General features: G+C 41.6%; 1 protein-coding gene across 3 annotated transcripts in view; it reads right to left on the bottom strand.

Moving 5' to 3' along the window:
- The window catches only part of LOC149317721 (rhophilin-1-like), a 49032-nt gene that overhangs the window by 11840 nt on the left and 16209 nt on the right, over positions 1 to 20983 (bottom strand). For all 3 annotated transcript variants that reach the window (XM_089518072.1, XM_089518073.1, XM_089518074.1), the window contains exons 3-9: positions 13577 to 13692; positions 9266 to 9394; positions 6168 to 6243; positions 5338 to 5415; positions 3926 to 4050; positions 2723 to 2889; positions 724 to 911 (exon numbers count right to left, since the gene is read on the bottom strand). In XM_089518072.1, coding sequence (XP_089374198.1) covers positions 724 to 911; positions 2723 to 2889; positions 3926 to 4050; positions 5338 to 5415; positions 6168 to 6243; positions 9266 to 9394; positions 13577 to 13692 — 879 coding nt within the window. The remainder of the gene's footprint in view (positions 1 to 723; positions 912 to 2722; positions 2890 to 3925; positions 4051 to 5337; positions 5416 to 6167; positions 6244 to 9265; positions 9395 to 13576; positions 13693 to 20983) is intronic.

The following is a 20983-nucleotide window of genomic DNA, read 5'->3' as shown; positions in this document are numbered from 1 at the left end:
TGGCTCCCAGTAATGGAAAGCACTAGGAAATAGAGGAGACCACCTTATAAATGGGATCATTCAATCAAGAAAGTCACAGAAGTGCTAAGTTTGCAAGACCAGAGCAAGACTGTTGACTACCAGGGCCCTTTGTGGTCTCTCACTTATGGAATTGCCATAGAGCCAAGCTGATTTGAAGACACTTAACAACAAAAACCACAAGTCATACACACACACACACACACATATAAGTTGAGTCTCCCTTATCTGAATCCCATTTGGGGAGAAAGGGAGGATATAAATCCAATAAATAAATAAATATCTGGAATTCTGGAATATTCCAGAATTGTCCACATGGGTGATTGGGATAGTGACACCTTTGCTTTCTGATGGTTCAATGTACACAAACCTTGTTTCATGCACAAAAGGATCAAATACTGTGTATAAAATTACCTCCAGGTTATGAATATAGGGTGTATAGGAAACATAAATGAATGTCATGTTTACACTTGGGTCACATCCCCAAGATATCTCATTACGTGCAAATACTCAAAATTCTGAAAAATATTCCAAAATACAAAACATTTCTGGTCCCAAGTATTTCAGATAAGGGAAACTCAACCTTTATATTCATGGAGGGGAAATTTGGGGAGTCCCAAAAATTTTATTTCTTAATTTTGGGGTCTTTCCCCATGGTTATGATGCCATCCTTCCACCCCAATGTGTCCCCGCATTTGGTGGTACCCGGGCAGCTTCCTGGGCGAGTTGCAGGCAGGTGAGGAAGTCATTCTGGTCTCTGAGAATCATGACCTTCTCGAAGACACACTCTTGGACTTGGGCAATCATCAGGCGCACTAACATGTTCAAGGAGGCCGTGCTCATGTCCAGGCTGGGAGCATTGGAGAAGTTCTCCTTCAAGTAGTTGAAGGCTCCTGTACAATGAGCAAGAGGGCTGGCATGAGATTAGGTCCAAGGAGGGCTGGATCGGCTTGGGTTGACACTAACAGAAAGATCATACCTTCCTATACCAGCCATCTTGGCTTTTTAAAATCTGCAGGAGAAGGCTATCTCTCGGTCCCACCACCATTGCAGGTGCATTTGGAGAAGAGATTGGAGAGAGCCTTCTTTGTAGCTGCTCCCAGGCTTCCCTTTCACAGGAAGTTTATATGGCCATCTACCTACTCTACCTCTACCTGGCAAGTGAAGACAACCTTTTTATTTAGGCAGGACTAAGAAATTTAATGTAGTCCTGTAGTATGTATGTGTGATGAGAGCCATCATGATAAAGTGGTTTGAGTACAGGACTAGGATCCTGGAGACCAGGGTTCAAATCCTCGCTCATCCATGGAAACCCACTGAGTTGGAGTCGGTCCTACTCTCTTAGACTCAGAGTAAGGCAAACCTCCTCTGAACAAATCTTGCTAAGATAACCCCACAAAAGGTTAGGCTTAGGGTCTCCATTAGTCGGAAACGACTTGCAGGTACACAGCAATGACAGTATGTGTGAAGTAGTGTGCTGTACTTCTTATCTTTTATTGGTAATTATGTTTCCAGTGTAATTTTAACAGTTTTTAACCACGGGTTTTAAAAACAAGAATGTGTGTGTTTGTGCCTTCAAAGTCGTTTCCAATTTCTGGCAACCTTAAGACAAACCTATGACAGGGTTTTCTTGGCAAGATTTGTTCAGAGGAGGTTTGACATTGCCTTCCCATGAGGCTGAGAGTATGTGACTAGTGGGTTTCATGGCCAAGCAGGAATCACACTCTGGTCTCCAGAGTCATAGTCCAACACACAAACCACTATATCACGCTGGCTCTCAATACTCTTATTTAATTCTTTTATAACTTTTGTAAAGTAAGGTTTTAACTTAATCTTGTTTTAAATTACCATAGGCCACTTTAGATCCCATCTCAGGAAAAAGACAAGGGATAAATAATGAATAAATATTTAAAAGAGTGTGAGCTCTTGGTCAAAAGGCAGGAAATTTCCAGGCTGGAAAGGATACCACCCAGATTCGAGTGCCTTGAACTTCTCTGGATCCTGCAGCTCATAACATGGCACTATCCTCTTTTCTTAAAAATCAGTGACAGCCTGCATTTCTGCAAATGTAACCAAATCTAAAATGTTAACAAGAGGGTTTGTGCATTATCTTAGTCTCTTTAGGCAAGTGGTGCCATAATATTGTTCAAAAAAGCCCTCCTTTGTCCCTTTCCTGCATGGATTCAGTAGACGACAGAGAATACTTTCACAATAAAATTGATGCAGCAAAGGCTTGGCCCCTCTATACATCTTGCCCCATGAACAAACAGTAGGATATCTCAAGCCAGGAAAGTGCAGATCTCCAGATATTGTTGGACTACAATTCCTGTAAGTAGAATTTAGCACAGCCTCTAACCAAAAATGCTGGGAGAAAATATTTGGAGAGCCATACTTTGCCCACCCTTGACTTGAGAATGATATGTTTACAGTCGGCCAGCTATATCCACAGGATTTTTTATCTGCGGATTCAAGCATCCATGGTTTAAAAATATTACAAAATATATGACTTCCCAAAAGCAGCTCTTGATTTTGCCATTTTATATAAGAGACACCATTTTACTAAGCCATTGTATTTAATAGGACTTGAGGATCCATGAATTTTGGTATCCATGGCAGACCTTGGAACCAAACCCCAATGGATACCAAGGGCCCACTGTATTTCATTTTTCCCAAATGCAAAATCCCAGGGAACTGCTGTACATACCAGCTGCCTTCTGGAAAGCTTCAATGGCACAGTCCACACCTTGCAAGGTGGTACGGTCCTGGCGAGCTCCGATCTGTGTGTGCAATGCCCCAATATTAAAAAGCACACTCCCCTTTTCAAAAGCCAGAGCCCGCTGGTGACAGGGGACGCCTGTCAGAGAGTCGTACCTAGAAAGCGGAAGGTCAGGAACAAAAGAACGGCTTTAAAGGACAGAACCTGTGTCATATCCTTGCAGGGTGGGAGAGAAAGAAAAGAAGAGATATAATTTGCTTTCTTTTAACTACAGCGAGCCCTCCACATCCATGGATTTTTTTATCCACAGATTCAAGCATCCATGAAAATATTCAAAAATAATATATATTTCAAAAAGCAAACTTTGATTTTGCCATTTGATATAAGGGACACCATTTTACTATGCCATTGTATTTAAAGGAACTTGAATGTCCACAGATTTTGGTTGCCACATAGAGTCCTGGAACCCAACTCCAGTGGATACTAAGGGCCCACTGTATAAAACTATTTGCCCCAACGTTGGTTGGACCAAGTAAGGGCACCGGTGTTTGGGTGAAGGCGTTGGGTGCCAGTAATTTATTCAAAATGCACATGCACTTTGATGCACCTGCAAAATGCCCAAAACTATTTTAATCTTTAGACCTATTTTAACTTGCCAGTAACATTTAAGCACTTTTTTGCCTATTTAAATTATGTTTTGTTGTTTTGAATGGCTTTAACTTATATTGATTTTTACAGCTGTAAGTTGCCTTGCGTCCCAAAATAGGAATAAATAGGAATAACAATATGTAAAGAGATCTTGTAGCGCCTTTGAGACTAAGTGAAAGAAAGAAGTTGTCAGCATAAGCTTTCCTAGACAGAAGTCTACTTCCTCAGTTGCATGTGCAAACTTGCAAATGCATTTGAGTGCTGCCAACTTCTTTCTTTCAGTTAGTCTCAAAGGTGCTACATTGGCTACAAGATCTCTTTACATAGTGATTTTACAGACTAACATGGCTATACCTTTGAATTCTAGGAATAACAATAAATTTGTTTGTATTGGTTTTACTTAAAAGACCTCCCTGTGATCTTCTGCTATAGAGCAGAAGACAAATATTTTACTAAATAAAAACAAATGGTTTGCATGAGGGGCCCCCCATCCCTCAGAATGTACCCATTTCCTTGGTAAGATCACTAAGGCCCCAAACTGACCAGTGGAAGAAAAGGCCCAGGTTCTTATTGGGAGGGAAGAAGCGGTTGTCGAGGAAGTAGAGCTGGCTGTAATATTCCATGAGCAACTCCAATCCTGCTTCGTTCCGGCTGGGCGTCCGCATTGCCTGTTTGAAAGGAAAGGCGGCAGAGAGTCAGAGTGGAAAAAAACATACAACAACACAAATCCACAGACTGAAAATACTGCTTTTCTCTTGCGCTTTCTGCATGGCACTGGTTGAAACCACAACTCCAAAGGGTGCCAATCTATTTCTGAGCACAATTCACAATACTGATTATGACCCATCAAGCACTCTGTGGTTTGGTCCGGGTTATCTTAACCATAAGCATAGGAGAATCCAAAAATTAAAGAGTTGGAAGAAACCCCCAAGGGTCATCCAGTCCAACCTCCTGCCATGCAGGAATACACAATCAAAGCACTCCCAATAGGTGGCCATCCAGCTTCTTCTGTTTAAAAGACTCCAAGGACTGAAGGAGTCTCTCTCTCTGTATGAGTCCACTTGAACTCTTATATCTTCAGGAGGAAGCCCTTTGCTCAGTCTCCTTCCCAGGGATATTTGGTGGGTACCCGAGTCAGGGGTTTCTTGGTAGCGGCTCCCAGACTTTGCAACTAGGGAGGCCAAGATCGCTGCCTCTTTGCTCTCTTTCTATTGGCAAGTGAAAACTTTCCTGTTTCAGCAGGCTTTGCAGAACTGATTTTGATGGGCTCTTAACAAATGTTTTTTAAAAATATATTCTCTCTTTTAATGAATTTTAAATGGTTCCAATTCTATGTACGGCATAGGCAGGTTTACTCTTTTATATTTATTATTTTATGTACAGCGCTGTGCAAATCTACAGCACTATATAAATTAATAATAATAATAATAATAATAATAATAATAATATGAGGTTTAGTTCCAAGACCCCTGTGGATGACATAATCCGTGGATGCTCAAGTCCCATTAAATACAATGGCATAGTAAAATGGTGTCCCCTATATAAAATAGCAAAAACAAGGTTTGCTTTTTGGAATGTGTGTGTGTGTGTGTGTGTGTGTACACACATTTTCAAGCCATGGATAGTTGAATCCATGGATAAAAATCTGTGGCTGCAGAGGGCTGACTGTAGACTGTTTAATTTCTTTTTAAAATAGCTTTTACAAACTTTACTGACATTTTAATTTGTTTACTGTGACTGCAGCCACACTGCAGAACTAATGCATTTTGATACTGCTTTAACTGCCATGGCTCCTCATTATTGAATTCTGGGACTTGCAGTTTTGTGAGATATTGAGCCTTCTCTGTCAGAGAGCTCTGGTGCCACTGCAAACTACAAATCCCAGGATTCCATAGAATGGCCCTATAAAGGGGTCTCAAACTGTATTAATTCTGCAGCAGCCATGCTTTTCATACCTGTCGCAGCTCCATGAGGTTTTTTATCTCCATCTCGTACAAGGCACCATCCTCGCTGTAGTGGTCCCAAATCATTTCCTAGGATCACAGGGGGGAAAATTAATTAAAAAACCTTTAAAATACCAGTTTTAAAAAATTTATTTTTCTGCTTTGTTTTGTTTTTAGTCACAATGGCTGCATCTGCACTGCAGAAACAATGCAATTTGACACTGCTTTAACTGCCATGGCTCAATGCTATGGATTTTTGGCATTTGTAGTTTGTTGAGGCACCAGAACTCCCTGACAGAGAAGGCTAAATATCTCACAAAACTACAAATCCCAAAATTCCATAGCCTTGAGCCATGGCAGGTAAAGCAGTGTCAAACCACATTATTTCTGCAGTGCGGATGCAGCCTTTGTTGAAAGCAAACTTTTAGACACAGTTTTGGGAGAAAGGAGAGGAACAGATCAAACAGATTATATTTAATCCATCATCATCATCATCATCTCGTCTTATCTGCCTCTTCCCATGGATTGACGCAGGAAACAAAAAGAAATCTACAGTTAACATCAGTAACATACATAAATTAAAACATGCAACAGTTTAAAAGGACAAATAAGGCATACACATATTAAAACCATCCACATTTAAAATTCACATTTTAAAAATGATCTGAGTAAGCCTGCCAGAAGAGACTGGCCTTCAACGTTGTTTTAAATTTTAAAGCATATTCAGCTGCCAAATCTCTTTTGGCAAGTCTTTCCACAATCTAGAGGCGGCTGAAGAAATAAGAGCCATTTCAGTAAAGGTGGTCAAGTTACACATTCAAAGGAGCAGGTCGAGCCTTTACCTTCAATGGCGCTGCCCAGTCCAGCTCCTTGGTCTCCTTGAGCCCCAGAGGGATCATGGGAACGCTGATAGAGTCACTAAAAGAGAGGGAGAAGTTAATTTTTTCCCATTTGAGATCCTTCTTGCATGTCCCACCACCCCAAGAGTCTGGGCCATCAATACATTATTTGGATTTATTTGGATTTCTGAATCCTTGTACTTTCATATATGCACACAATGATATATTTTGCAGATGGGACCCAAGTCCACACATCAAATTCATTTGTCCTTCATATACACCTTATACACTTAGTCTGAAAGTACATTTATAAATGGGAAGTAATAGTGCCACTCAATTCTGCCTTGGTCAGGCCCCACCTGGAATATTGTGTCCAGTTCTGGGCCCCACAGGAGGGAGACTAAAATGGTGAAGGGTCTGGAAACCATGTCCTATGAGGAAAGACTCAGAGAGCTGGGGATGTTTAGCCTGGAGAAAAGAAGGTTAAGAGGTGATATGATAGCCCTTTTTAAATACTTGAAGAGATGTCATATTGAGGAGGCAGCTAACTTGTTTTCTGCTGCTCCAGAGAATAGTACCTGGAACAATGGATGCAAGCTGCAGGAAAAGAGATTCCAGCTCAACATTAGGAGGAACTTCCTGACAGTAAGGGCTATTCGACAATGGAACAAACTCCCTCAGAGTGTAGTGGATTCTCCTTCCTTGGAGGTCTTTAAGCAGAGGCTGGATGGCCATCTGTTGGGATGCTTTGATTGTGATTTCCTGCATGGCAGAATGGGGTTGGACTGGATGGCCCTTGCAGTCTCTTCCAACTCTATGATTCTATGATTTTCAATAATTTTGTGCACGAAACTAAGTTTGTGTACACTGAACTATCAGAAAGCAAAGGTGTCACTATCTCAGCAATGCATGAAAATGATTTTGGTTCTGGGAATATTTTGGAATTCCAGATAAAGGAAACTCAGCGTGTAATTTTGAAAAGTTCCCTTTTGGACTACTGATCCCAGACTCATCCATCTTGCATGGCCCTGCCAGCAAGGTCAATGGTGATGGTTGATGGGAATTGCTGCATATGAAACAAAGTTTGTGTGCACTGAACCATCAGAAAGCAAAGGTGTCATTAACTCAGCCACCCATGAAAAAGGTTTTGGGTTTTGAAGTATTTTGGATTTTGGAAGACTTAACCTGTATATAGCCAATGAACTGTTTTTGTATTGTTTTTCTTTGTTCTTGTGGTTACAAGGGTGGGACACCAATTCAAAACGAATGAAATGACTGCGGATGAAATGATGGAAGTGGCTTACAGAAAACCATCTCTCCTCCAGAAACACAGAAAACTCCACGTGCAAATTATGAACCACGACCCAAAGATGCTGAGCAAGTGTGGAGGTGGAACTCAAGGGAGTGACTGGTGATAAAGCACAGAAGGAAACTATTTCAAGCTCAAAGATCTGACACAGCACTGGAGTGATTTTCATCCCTTTCTGCAAGGATTTAAAGAAGAAGAAGAATATTATTGCTGAGGCACAGCACCAAGTCAGCACACTGGCAGAATGAGCCCTTAAGACGATGAGTCTGGGGCAGTAATTCTTTCAAAGCAATTATGGTGATTAAAAGCAAAGCAAAGCAAAAGGACTCATCAACAATGAAGTTGAAAAGCAAACAGATCGAATCAGCAGCTCTGGGAACAGCAAGGAGCCAAGAGAACAGTCAAAGCAAAAACCCTGAGTGCTTTGGGTATTATAAGGCATGCAAACAGATCTTTGCAAAGCTGGACGGTGAAGAAAGCTGATAGGAAGTAAATCAACTCACTTGAAATGTGGGGCTGGAGAAAAGCCATCTTGAATCCCATTTTGGGAGAACGACGGAATATAAATCCGAGTTCTGCAGAAACCGTGGGCTGCTAAAAGACCAATAAACGGGTCCAGTAGCAAAATCAAGGCTGAACCTACCCTAGAAGGCAAGATGCCCAAGCTGAGACTTTCGTACTTTGGCCATACCATGAGAAGACATGATCAATAGGAAAGACAATAATGCTGGGGAAGGAAGAAGGCATCAGGAAAAGAGGAAGACGTGTTACAGATGGATAGACTCACTCAGGAAAGCCATGGCCCTGAGTCTGCAAGACCTGAGCAAGGCAATGGAAGAGCCCCTATCCTAGGGTTTTCTCTGCAAGCTTTCTCCTAAGAAGATTTGCACCAGCTTCCTCTGAAACTGAAAGGAGTGTGACTTGTACATCTAGTGGGTTTCCATGGCAGAACAAGGATTTGAACACAGAGACCTTCAAATTGACCTTGACATATCACAAAGCTCTCATAGAGTTTTCTTAACAAGATTTATTCAGAAGAGGTTTGCTCTTCCTGTCCTCTTGGCAGAGATGTTTTACTTGCCCAAGATCACCCAGCAGGTTTCCATGGCTGAGCAGGGATTTGAACCCTAGTCTCCTTAGTCCTAGTCCAATGCTCAAACCACTACACCATGCTGGCTCATCACCATACCCACAGGTTTTGCATTTCTATTGCTATTAACATATATTTCTGGCTTTTCATAGCTTCAAAAGGTCTGTTCCTAGGCACTTCACTCCATGCAAATGATGAAGTAGACTTAAGTCTACAAACGTTTTTGCTATCAGTTTTTTTCTCTTAGCTAGTTTAAGGGTGTTACAAGATCCCCTTACATACCTAGAGCTCTTATATTTGCTGTGTTTGTGCTCCCTTGGTTTCTATGGTTCAGTAGGTATTTGAACCTTGATTTCCCAGAATCCACATCCGACACTCAAGCCACTACATCACACTGGCTGCTACTAGTTTGCTCCCAGTTTAATAAAGGCCTTTCCAGTTCCCAAAACAGCCCAGGTCCCCCCTCCAAAACATGGCAACATCACTATTTTTAGGTTTTTAAACGTTTTAAACAAATTGCAGGGCAAAAGGCATGGAGTTATAATGCAGATAGCCAATGTGCCGCCTGCAAAAAAAAAAGATGGTTGCACACCCTTAGGGCTCAAATGCATGCACTAAAATGGTCTGACCCAGAATAGGACAGTTTCACATGTATGTATGTATGTTTCACATGTCCAACCTTCAATGGCCCCATCATCCTACCTGTCGTTCTGGTACACGTCCATGGAACTATTGAGCTCTTCCAATTCCTCCTTCAGTAACTGCAGGTTGGAGTTGACATAACTGAGTTCTAAGGCGACTGTCTCCTTTACTTTGTGGTTACTGGTGGCCCTGGAATTAGAGCAAAAAGAAATGTATTTTGTCAAATTTCAACCACACCTGTCTTTCAGTGGGCAGATAGAGCTGTTCATTTCATCTTCACAACAGCCTTGTGAGGCAGAAGACCACACTGGGGATGTACCCGCACTGCAGAAATAATCTAGTTTGATACTACTTCAACTGCCATGGCTCAAAGCTATGGAATTCTGGGATTTGTAATGTTGTGAGACATTTAGCCTTCTCTGTCAGAGAGCTCTGGTGCCACAACAAAGTACAATTTCAAGAATTCTATAGCATTGAGCCATGACAGTTAAAGTGGTGTCAAACTGGATTATTTCTGTAGTGTGGAAGGCATGTCTTGCCCCTGTCCATGTAGTGAGACAAAAGGAGGGATGAGTGAGACCACACGATATGTTGCTGCAGAGTTCCCATCATCCATCATCATTGGTGAACCATGCAGGTTGGTGAGCCTGGGAGCAGCAGTCCAAAAAGGAACTTTTCCAAACCAGAAGCTGAGTCTCCCTTATCACCCTTATTTTCCAAACTGAGTCTTCCTTATCTGGAATTCTGAAATCGAACGTATTACAAAAACCAAAACATTTTCCATGAGTGCTAAGATAGTGACACCATTGTTTTCTGATGGTTCAATGTACACAAACTTTGTTTCGTGCACAAAATTATTAAAAACACTGTGGATAAAATTACCTTCAGGCTATGTTTATAAGGGATATATGAAGCATAAATGAATGTTGTGTTTAGACTTGGATCCCATCTCCAAGATATCTCACTATGTACCTATAAGCAAAAACAGGTATTCCAAAATCCAACTCTCTCCTCCCCAAATCTAAAACACCTCTGGTCTCAAGCATTTTGGAAAAAGGAGCCACAACCTGCCTGCATTTTTTAACAGAACAAAATCCGACAAGCAAAAGAAGAGATAGCGAGACCATGTCCAGACTGTACAATTTCAAATGTGCAAGATGGCTGAAGGCATGCCACATTAGGGAATCTCCTCCCATAACCTCATTTTGCAAATCACCTCTACATAGAAAGTTAGTGTCTCAAGGAGATGACCAGGCTAGCACCCGATGTCTGACACTCTAGTTTTCTGCATTGAGGATTGGGCTTTTTATTGCATGTACTGTACCTCTTTCTGCCTTCTGTAAGTGTGTGCTACTGGGATGCTTGCAAACCACCCTTTGCCTAAATGAGTTTTAGGGAGGATTCCTGCACTTAAAAGGAGGAGGTCTGACTCCGTGATCCAGGAGGGCTTTTTCAACTCCCAGGATATCCGGTGTTTTGCTTCAGTTGTTTCCTAATTACTTCTCAAGGCTGATTCAAAATCCCCCACGCATTCTTCCCAATTCCAGCAAGACAGCAGATTAATGACCCACACTTTCCTCCTTGTTTTAGTCTGAGCTTCCCAATTTTTTGCTATTAACAGCATAAAAGATGAGCTTCCTTTTTCCGGAATTCCAAAATCTGAAACACACCAAAATCCAAAATTGTCCACATGGCTGGGCTGTGATAGTAACACTTTTGCTCTCTGATGGTCCAAGGTACACAAACTTTGCTTCATGCAGAAAGTATTACAAATAGAATGTATAACATTACTTTTCAGGTTATGTGTATAAGGTGCATATGAAACATAAATGACTTTCATGTTTAGATTAGGGTCCCATCTCCAACAAAGAGCCAGCATGGTTTGAGTGTTGGACCATGACCATGAGACCAGGGTTCGAATCCCAGCTCGGCCATGAAACCCAATGGGTGACCTTGGGCAAGTCTCTCAGCCTCAAGAGAAGGCAAAGGCAAACCTCCTCTGAACAAATCTTACCAAGAAAACCCCATAACAGGTTCGCCATAGAGTTGCAGTATGTCAGAAACAACTTGAAAGCACACACCACCAACAACATCCATCCACCCATCTCCATGATATCTCATTATGTCTACGCAAATATTGCAAAATCATAAAAACTCTGAAATCCAAAACACTTCTGGTACCAAACATTTCAGACAAGGAAGACTCAACCTGTACTGAAATACAGCAGCAATGTAGCTTATTTAGTTAGTTAGTTTATATCTCAGCTTTCCCCCAGTATAGGAATGCAAAGGCAGCTTACAACCATTTTTTAATTTAAAATAATAATAATAATAATAATAATAATAATAATAATAACAACAACAATAATAATCCATCTTGCTGGATGTAGGTGATCTTGTCCTGTTTCACACCAAACAGCTATGAGCTCTTGGATGCTACTTTAACTACTTTTTATACTGTGTGGTGTAGTGGTTTGAGTCTTGGACTACGACTCTGGAGACCAGGATTTGCATCCCTGTGCCTATGCAAACCCACTGGGTGACCTTGGGCAAGTCACACTCTCTCATCCTCAGAGGAAGGCAGAGGCAAAACCTCTCTGAACAAACCTTGCCAATAAAACCCCATGACAAGGTCACCATAAGTCAGAAATGACTTGAAGGGATGCAACAACAGCAGCATATACAACTTTGACCTGTTTAGAAAGTGACAGATATGTACCTAGAAACATATGTCGAGGGCAGACCTTGCACAAAGCTGACCCTGTTCTGGAGCTCTGCTATTGAAATTCAAGCTTTTTTAAAAAATGGAAAAATTAAGGGACTCAGGCTGCTTGGGAATAGCGGGAGGGAGAAAAGACAAGGGGAGACACATGCCTGCCAATAACACAACTGGCCCGGTATTGATTTTTCGCACCTGGGGTTGAGATTTTGCACCTGGGAACTAGCCCAATTGCAAGTTCATTGACTGGTTTCCCTTTAACCATACTTCCCGGACACATCAGCTACGGTCGGAAGAGTTGTTATGCGATAAGTATTGCCAAAGCTGCTTTTTTCAGGTCTAATCACAGAAATTCTGGGTGTGATAAAAGCCCTCAGAGTCCAAACAATTCACCCGTCACAAAAGCAAGACAAATGCTTAACGCTGTACTTTACCAGCAATCAACAAACCTTCGGCTGAATCTACATTTAAATTATACCTTTCCTTTGTCCATTGGGCTGAAATTAAGGGGAAAACCCTTTTAACATTTGCATCGTGTCCTCAAGCAGCCAACTGTCTAACACCACATTTGCTGTCGTTTTTCTTACAAGAAACTAATGCACCCTGAGTTCTGGGTGTGAGTCTTGCACGCTGCTGCTCCTAAGGAAAAAGAACTTTAGATGGATCCATCATATCCCCTTATTTGCAGGAAGCACAGGCTGCCAAGAGGATGCATTTCTCGAAGAGGAACAGCAAATGTGGTGTTACTCAATGGGCTTCTTAATGATGCTTAAAATGGAGGACATTTTGGAATTTGGACAACAGGTTGAAATGTAAGATGTGTCCTGAAAAGGGACAATATCTGGTCACCCTGTCTTGGAGATATACTTGAAAATGAAAATGTATAAAGAATTACAGAATCATGGAGTTGGAAGAGATGCCAAGGGCCATCCAGACTCTATTTCTGCCATGCAGGAATACAGAAGGCCATCCACCCTCTATTAAAAAACCTCCAAAGGAGACACACCACCCTCCAAGGCAGCGTCTTCCACTGTCAAACAGCTCTTACCACCAGAAAGTTCTTCCTAAGATTTAGGTGGAATCTCTTCCTGTCGTTTCAATCCATGGCTCCTAGCCTCTAGAGAAGCAGAAAATAAGCTTGCTCCACCTTGTACATGCCGTCCTTTCAAATATTTAACCATAGCTATCATATCACCACTTAACCTTCTCTTCTCCAGGCTAAACATATTCAACTCCCATCCTCTTCTCATAGGGCTTGGTGGTTTCCAGACTTTTCCCCATTTTGGTCGCCCTCCTGTGAACACGCTCCATCTTGTCCACATCCCTCTTGAACTGTGACAGGATTATTCCAGGTAAGGCCTGTCCAAAGCAAAATAGAGCGGCACTATTTCTTCCCTTGATCTAGACACTTAACTCCTATTGATGCACCCTGGCTTCTTTAGCTGCCATATCACACAGCAGGCTCATGGTCAACTTGTGGTCTACTAGGACTCCTAGATCCCTTTCACATGGACTCCTTTTGTCTCACTACATGTTCAGGAGCAAGCCAGGTGTCACCATCCTCTATCTGTGCATTTCCTTTTTCTGCGTAAGTGTAGTACCTTATTTAGGGGCAACAACTCACCTGAATTCATCAATGGGCAATGACTCACCTGAACAGGTTTTCTGCGCCAGCTCGCATCCTCATCTCTTTGTTGATCTGCTGGTTAATTCGGGCCCGGCGGTGCTGCAGCTTGCTGCGCTGGGACTGTGCTAAAGGATCGCAGCCCTGCCAAAAAGGATACCAACGTTAAAAATATCACTCAGCCAGGAAAATTTGTTTGCGCTGGATCACCCACTTCGCAGTCTCTTTCAAAAAGTCTTGCCTGAAGGTTTGAATTCTAAATCAGGGGTGGGCAAAGCGCAGTCTATGGGCCGCATGTGATCTTGCATGTGTCTCCCCATTTATTATTTTTGGAAAATAAATCTGTTTGTGCCCAAACGCCAACCCCAAACCAACTCTAGTAAGAAGGGTTGGATTTTGCCATGCTTTTGCCCTCCTTTGGCTGTTTTAGGATTAGGAGAGATCTTTTGTTTTTTCCTAATAGGAAGTGTTTTGGAAGCTTACTTTCAAAATTATTATTTTTACATGGCCGGTGCAGCCCCCCAAATTCTTGTTGGGGTCCAGTATGCCCCCCCCCCCCATCCCTGACTGTTGTCCACATCTGATTGAAAACATGGGGAGGATCATGTAACCATCCTGGTAGAAATTACCAGCATTTGTCACCAGCATCTAGGAGCTGCTGGGACTTGCAATCCAATAACATATGGAGTCATATGATTCCTACCACAGCTCTAAAAGTAGAAATTCACAGTCATTTTATTGCAGACATTCGAAATGTTGGCATTTGCCCCCCCCCCCCCAATCCCCAAATGTTACTGCACCTTGAACATTAAAAAATGAGCTAGATAGTACTTTTCTAAAGTGATCCAAAATGTCTGCATGCATTATGTCAGTTTATGTACACATTTTCAAAATACAGTAGATTAGGAAAACACCCCCAATTTGAAATGCACCGATCTTGCTGAAATATCATTATGTTGCAATCTTGATATTAAATTTAGAAAAACAGATGCATCCAAACCTCATCTTGGATTTCTGCAAGGTGCTCTACATGGGGCAACCCTTGTACCATACCCGGAAGCTGCAATTGGTGCAGAATATGGCGGCTAGACTGGTCACTAATACATCTCGGACCAGTCACATAACACCGGTCTTAAAAGACCTTCATTGGCTGCCTATTCGCTTCCAGGCGCAATACAAGGTGTTGGTTATTACCTATAAAGCCCTAAATGGCTTGTGCCCAGGGTACTTGGAGGACCGCCTCTCTCCATATAATCCGCCCCGTACACTCAGATCAGCCGGGAAGCAAATGCTAAGAGTTCCGGAGGCTAGATTGGCTATAACCACCAGGAGGGCCTTTTCTATTTCGGCCCCCAAGCTCTGGAACTCGCTCCCCGGCGAGCTCCGCTCGGCCACCTCCTTAGACCAATTTAAGAAGGGGCTGAAAACACACTTTTTCGAGCAGGCATACCCCTGACTTCTGTATGCTCTCCCTCCCCTCCTGACAGCACTGCTGAGCTGGCATGAGATATGGTTTTGTTATTTGTATATGGGGGGATTTTTAATATATTCATGTTTTAATATTTATATTGTATGTTATATATGCTGTTAAACCGCTTTGATCAATGGAAAAGCGATATATAAATAAAATTTTATTATTATTATTATTATTATTATTATTAAAGACAAATGAGCTTACAAACAAATCTCCAAACAGAATCATTCAAAACATCCCTCCAAATAAGTATATTATTATTATATTTATATCCCATTTTTCTATTATTATTATCATTATTATTATTATTATTTCCCATTTTACAGGGACCCAAGGCAGCTAACAAGAAATTTAATACAATATAAATTAAAAGCAACACAAAAGCATTAGGAAGTATAAAGTTTTAAAAACAATGAAACAATTTATAAATTTAAAAACATTAAACATAAAATGTATATTTAGACTGCAGGCTAATTAATTTTTGGAGAGAGACTGCAGTTATTGTCTCTTCTGCACACAGAACCTCCCAATCGCTAAAGAACTGATGATGGTTTCAAAAAAGGAAGCCCTAACTTTGGCATGATGCTTGCAGTGTTACTTTTGGGAACAGGTCTGGCAGGTTTGCTGTTTGATGCTTGTAAAAGCCTGCAAACCCTGTTTCAGCTGGGGTGACCCTAAGACAAAACTACTCTGCCACCCCAAAATCATTTTATCCCCCTCTTTAAAATGTGGAGCTTCAGCTTAGATGTTACAACCTGATGCATACTTTGCTGTTGTTATGTGCTTTCAAGTCAGTTCTGACTTATGGTGACAGGATGACCAGATGTCCTAACCACAAAGGAGCACAATGCACACAAGAAGTAGGACATTCAAGAAAAACATAGGGCATTACAAAATAAAAGCTAAAAACACTAATATGAATGTAAGTTTCTGCTTCTCAGTCATGCTCAAAAGGGAGGACATTCTGAAATTCTGCCTGGGCAGCAGGTTGAAATGTAGGAGGACGTCTGGTCACAGGGACCCTATCCTAGGGTTTTCCTGGGAAAGATTTATTCAGTAACCTTTCCCTAAGGCTGAATTTGCCAAAGGATTCCATGGGGGATTTGAACCCTGGTCTCCCGGAGTCCTAGTCCAACACACGCAAACCACAGCAACGCACTGGCTGTACATTATTTGGGAGCAACTCCCACTCAGCTCAATGCACATGCCCAAAAAACATGCAAAAAGAAACGTACCAGGCTGTGAAACTGACATAGGTTCAGAAAGCAGGACGGTTATTCTGAGTCTTGACTGGGCTACTCTGAAGCACCCCCATGAAAAGCCGGAAAGATGAGTTTTCCAAGATCTTGGCTAAAAATAATCAGCAACAAAGCTACTACGCACAAGGGGATAATTCCCATAAACAATGAGGGTTTGCCGGATTCCCAGGGATGCAAAGAAAAGGTCCTTTGAGCACGATGGGTGACTCAGAAAGCAAGAAGACCCCTGGAGACCCTCTCCTTACAAAAGCACAAAGGTTTTTGCTCTGTCCTTAGCAACGCAGGATTCCTTTGAGCTGGGAAAGCATTGTGCCCCTCTAACACAAACAGACACACACGGCAAATGTTCAGTGAGTCAGGACTTACAGTTACAAGTGGGTCAGGGCTGGGGAATCGGTACACTAAACAGAGATGCCAATTCTCACATTTGTATATTATCTGACTACATCTCTTTCATAAATAATAAAATAAAACTTTTATTTATATCCCGCTTTTTGTTAAGACAATCAAAGCAGCGTACATCATTGAAATAGTACAATATATACAGTACACAATACCCCTCCCTTAAAAAAGAATTAAACAATTAAGGATTAAAATTACATAAACATTAAAATCATTAAGATCAAGGATGGTGAGCGAAATCATAGCATATGTGGGAGAGATCATTTTGACTGAGTACTATTCCGGGAAGGCCTACCAGAAGAGATTCGTCTTGACAGCTTTCTTGAAGCTCTCTAGGTTGGTAATTTGATGGATCTCTTCCGGAAGGCCATTCTGCAGGCTGGAAGTGGTTGCAGAGAATGTCCTCTGGGAGGTTGCAGTCAATCTGGTCTTTAAGGGCTGCAATAAATTCCTCCCAGAGGACCCGAGTGTACGGGGCAGATTATATGGAAGAAGGCGATCCCTTAGATAAGTTGGGCCCAAGCCATGTAGGGCTTTAAAGGTAATAACCAACACCTTGTACTGTGCCCGGAAACTAATAGGCAGCCAGTGGAGTGATTTCAATACAGGTGTACTATGGTCACTCCTATTTGTTCCTGTAATCAATCTGGCTGCCATATTCTGTACCAGTTGAAGTTTCCGGACTAGGCACAAGGGTAGCCCCATGTACAGCGCATTGCAAAAATCAAATCTTGTGGTTACCAGTGCATGTACTACAGTTTCAAGGTTCCCCGGTTCCAGGAAAGGGCGCAGCTGGTGTATCAGCCGGAGCTGATAACAGGTGCTCTTGACCGTCGCATTCACCTGATTTCTCATCTAAAGAGACGGATTAAGAAGCACTCCTAGACTGTGCACACAGTCCTTTGAGGAGAGCATGAACCCCTCCACGGTTGGAGGTTGCGACCCGATGCCGGGTTTAGGGGCCCCTACATTTATGTTTCACATATACTTGTACATATTACCAGAAGTTAAGTTTATACATAATATGTTTTAATAATTTTGTGCCTGAAACAAAGTTTGTGTACACTGAACCATCAGAAAGCAAAGGTGTCACTATCTCAGCCACCCATGAGGACCATTTTGGAGTTCTGGATAAGGGAGACTCAACCTGTGGCATCATTTAGGAAAGGGAGAAGGCTTTTTGTCAAGAGACTTGGATTTGTAAACCACCATGGACCCCTCTCTGCAAATCACCTGGAGATCTAGAAGTCCCCGATCTACCTTCAGATCACACTTCACTTAGAGGAGAAAAACCAAGTTGCAAGCAAAGCAGGCAAAGATCTTAAAAATTGTACAGGATAATATCTTTGTCTGATAAAGAAGCCAGTGGAACTCTGAAAGCTCACATTGTGTACTGTGTGCATTTTGGTTGGCCAATAAAGGTATCTCTGTTATGTGGATTTTGGATATTATTGTACTTCGCTGCATGGCCAAGACAGCTAGCCTTGGATAGGTTTTCTTAGAGGAGACATCAAAGATGGAATAGTGGTGGACTTTCAATAGGTGTTCCACCACGAAATTTGTGCTTGTGGACAGAACTGATCTCACAATCCTTCAGAACAAAAGCACAACCTTTGTTCTGTCCAGTTATACCTGTTTTATTCACCGACGCAATCTACTGATGGAGAAGAAGAGCTAGATAAGAAAGCACTGTTATCTGAGAGTCAGAAAACCTAGTAGTCCATCTAGTGCAAATTATGTGGGGTGGTGGTTGTTTGCATGTGCATTATATATAACTGCACATTGGTGGTGATGGTGGTTGTGTTTCATCGTCAGCTTCAATTTATGGTGACCCTGTGAATGAGAGACCTCCAAGAGACCCTCTTATGAACAGCCCTGTCCTGGTCTTGCATAGTGGGACCTTGCTATCCTAGGACCTCCTATGGATAGCAAAATCTGTGGATGCTCAAGTCCCATTAAATACAGTGGCATAATAAATCAAGCTTTGCTTTTTGGAATTTATTTTTTGTAATACTGTACAGTGGCACCTTGGTATCGGCTGGGGTTTAGTTCCAGGAGCCCTTTTGGACTGCAAAATCCATGGATGCTCAAGTCCCATTAAATATAGTGGCATAGTACAATGGGGCCCCTAATATAAAATGGGAAAATCAAGTTTTACTTTTTGGAATTTATATCTTTTTGGAATACAGTGGCCCCTTGGTATCTGCTAGGTTTTGGTTCCAGAATTCCCCCCCCCCCCCAGTGGATCACAAAATCCATGCATGCTCAGGTCCCATTAAATACAATGGCATAGTACAATGGGGTCCCTTACATAAAACGGCAAAATCAAGCTTTGCTTTTTGGAATTCATGCATTTTTAAATATAGACAAGGGCTGTATAGACAAGGACTGTGGTTACCTTAATCAATTCAATTATCCGTATCTATCTTCACTGCAACAGTGATGAAAGCTGATAGCAAGAGAATAAACTCATGCTTTTCCAATGCTGGAGAAGAGGTCTGTAGATACTACTATGGACTAACAAAAAGAAAAATGAAATGGTGCCTGAATTCTCTCTGGAAGCCAAGAACATTACACTGAAGCTGTCGTACCTTGGCCATAATGTTTTGAAGGGTAGAACGCTGTAGGAAATGAGGGAGACCACATTACAGGTGGGAAGACTTACTCAAGGCAGACCTGAGTTTGCAAGAGCCTTCAAAGTCTCCAGAGGTCCAAGTCATCCCAGGCCAGCCTTGCACAACCCACCAAGTCTTATCTTGTGTGACACACTGCAATCTGGATTACACAGGATGTAATCAGAAGTTTCCAAGAGGTGATAGTTGGCAAAATGACCTTTTAGTCTCTTTTGAATTTTACTGTGAAAATATGAGAATGTCTTTGTCTTTCTCCCATCTGCCATGCTGGAGCCAAATTCTGTGCATCTGTCACCTCCCCAGTTAAATATTATTTATAACAATCATTCATCCTTATTTAATAATTTTGGTAATGATGATGATGATGAATTCACTCATATCCTGTGTATCCTCCCAAACTGGTTGCATAAATTAAAACAAATACAAATAAAAGCCCATATAAACACCTAAGAAAATAATAATAATAATAATAATAATAGAAATCATTGTTTAAAGTGCATTAAACTACCCACAGAATCATAGATCTGATCATATTCTCTGATCTGCCATGCTGGAGCCACATTGTGTGCAACTGTCACCTCCCCACTGAAACAATATTAATAACAATAATTAATAATTATTTAATAATTTAGATTTATTATTCTTATTATTCACTCATATCCTACCTTTCTTCCTGAACTGAGATTTAAAACAGCTTACACAAATTAAAAAAAACACCAGATAAAAGCCCATACAAAGACTTAAGTAAAATAAAAAAGTACAAGAAGTAATTGTTAAAATGCAATTAAGCTACTCATAGGATTAAAAGGTTTACTAAAGTCATTTACTAGTGGTTTAAATTTATTATCGCAATTAAATTAACTACAGAATAGAGTCAGCATGAACTAATGGTTTGCAAATTGGTCTCCAAGAGATCAGGCTTTGTTATTCTTGCTCAGCTATGCAAACCCACTGCAGGATTTTGAACAAGTCTCACTCTCTCAGCTTCAGAGGAAGGCAATGGCAAAGCCCTCTGGACAAATCTTGCCAAGAAAACCCTATGGCAAGGATGCTATAAATCAGAACTGACTTAACAGTACGTAACAAATACGTAATATGGGGGCAATAAGTCTGGTCTGAAGCGCCAACTTGGTGCAGTGGTTTGAATGTTGGACTACAACTCTGGGAAAGCAGGGTTCGAATCCCTGCTCAGCCATGTGGGAGTCTGGGCATTTCACCCGCTCTCAGCCTCAAAGGAAGACAAAGGCAAACCCACCTCTGATCAATTCTTGCCAAGAAAATCCAATTATTGGGTTGCTATAAGCTGAATTGACTCGAAGGCAAATAACCACAAAGCTGGTAGTTTGAGACATGGCTTGGAGTTCGTGGTCTGTTAGTTTATGGTTTGTCATTACCATCCTCTGAGAGAATGTGACTTGCCTAAGGTCCATGGCTAACCAGGATTCAAATCCTGGCTTCCAGAGTCATTGTCCAATGCTCAAACCACTGCATCTTCTACTTAGGCTTGCCAATAGTCACATAGGACTTGAAGGCACACAACATTAACATAGAACTAAACCCAAATATTGAGATTCCTTGGCTGTTCTGGTATATTTTCGATCATGTATACACACAGAAAGCCAACACGGTGCAGTGCTTTGAGTGTTGGACCAGGACTCTGGAGACCA

The sequence above is a fragment of the Sceloporus occidentalis genome, unplaced genomic scaffold, assembly GCF_023333645.1.
Source record: "Sceloporus occidentalis isolate IW3139 unplaced genomic scaffold, rSceOcc1.0.p SCAF_3, whole genome shotgun sequence".
In the NCBI taxonomy this organism is placed as follows: Eukaryota; Metazoa; Chordata; class Lepidosauria; order Squamata; family Phrynosomatidae; genus Sceloporus; species Sceloporus occidentalis.
Note: the sequence above shows the minus strand (reverse complement) of the source record. Positions and strands in the feature narration are given on the sequence as shown.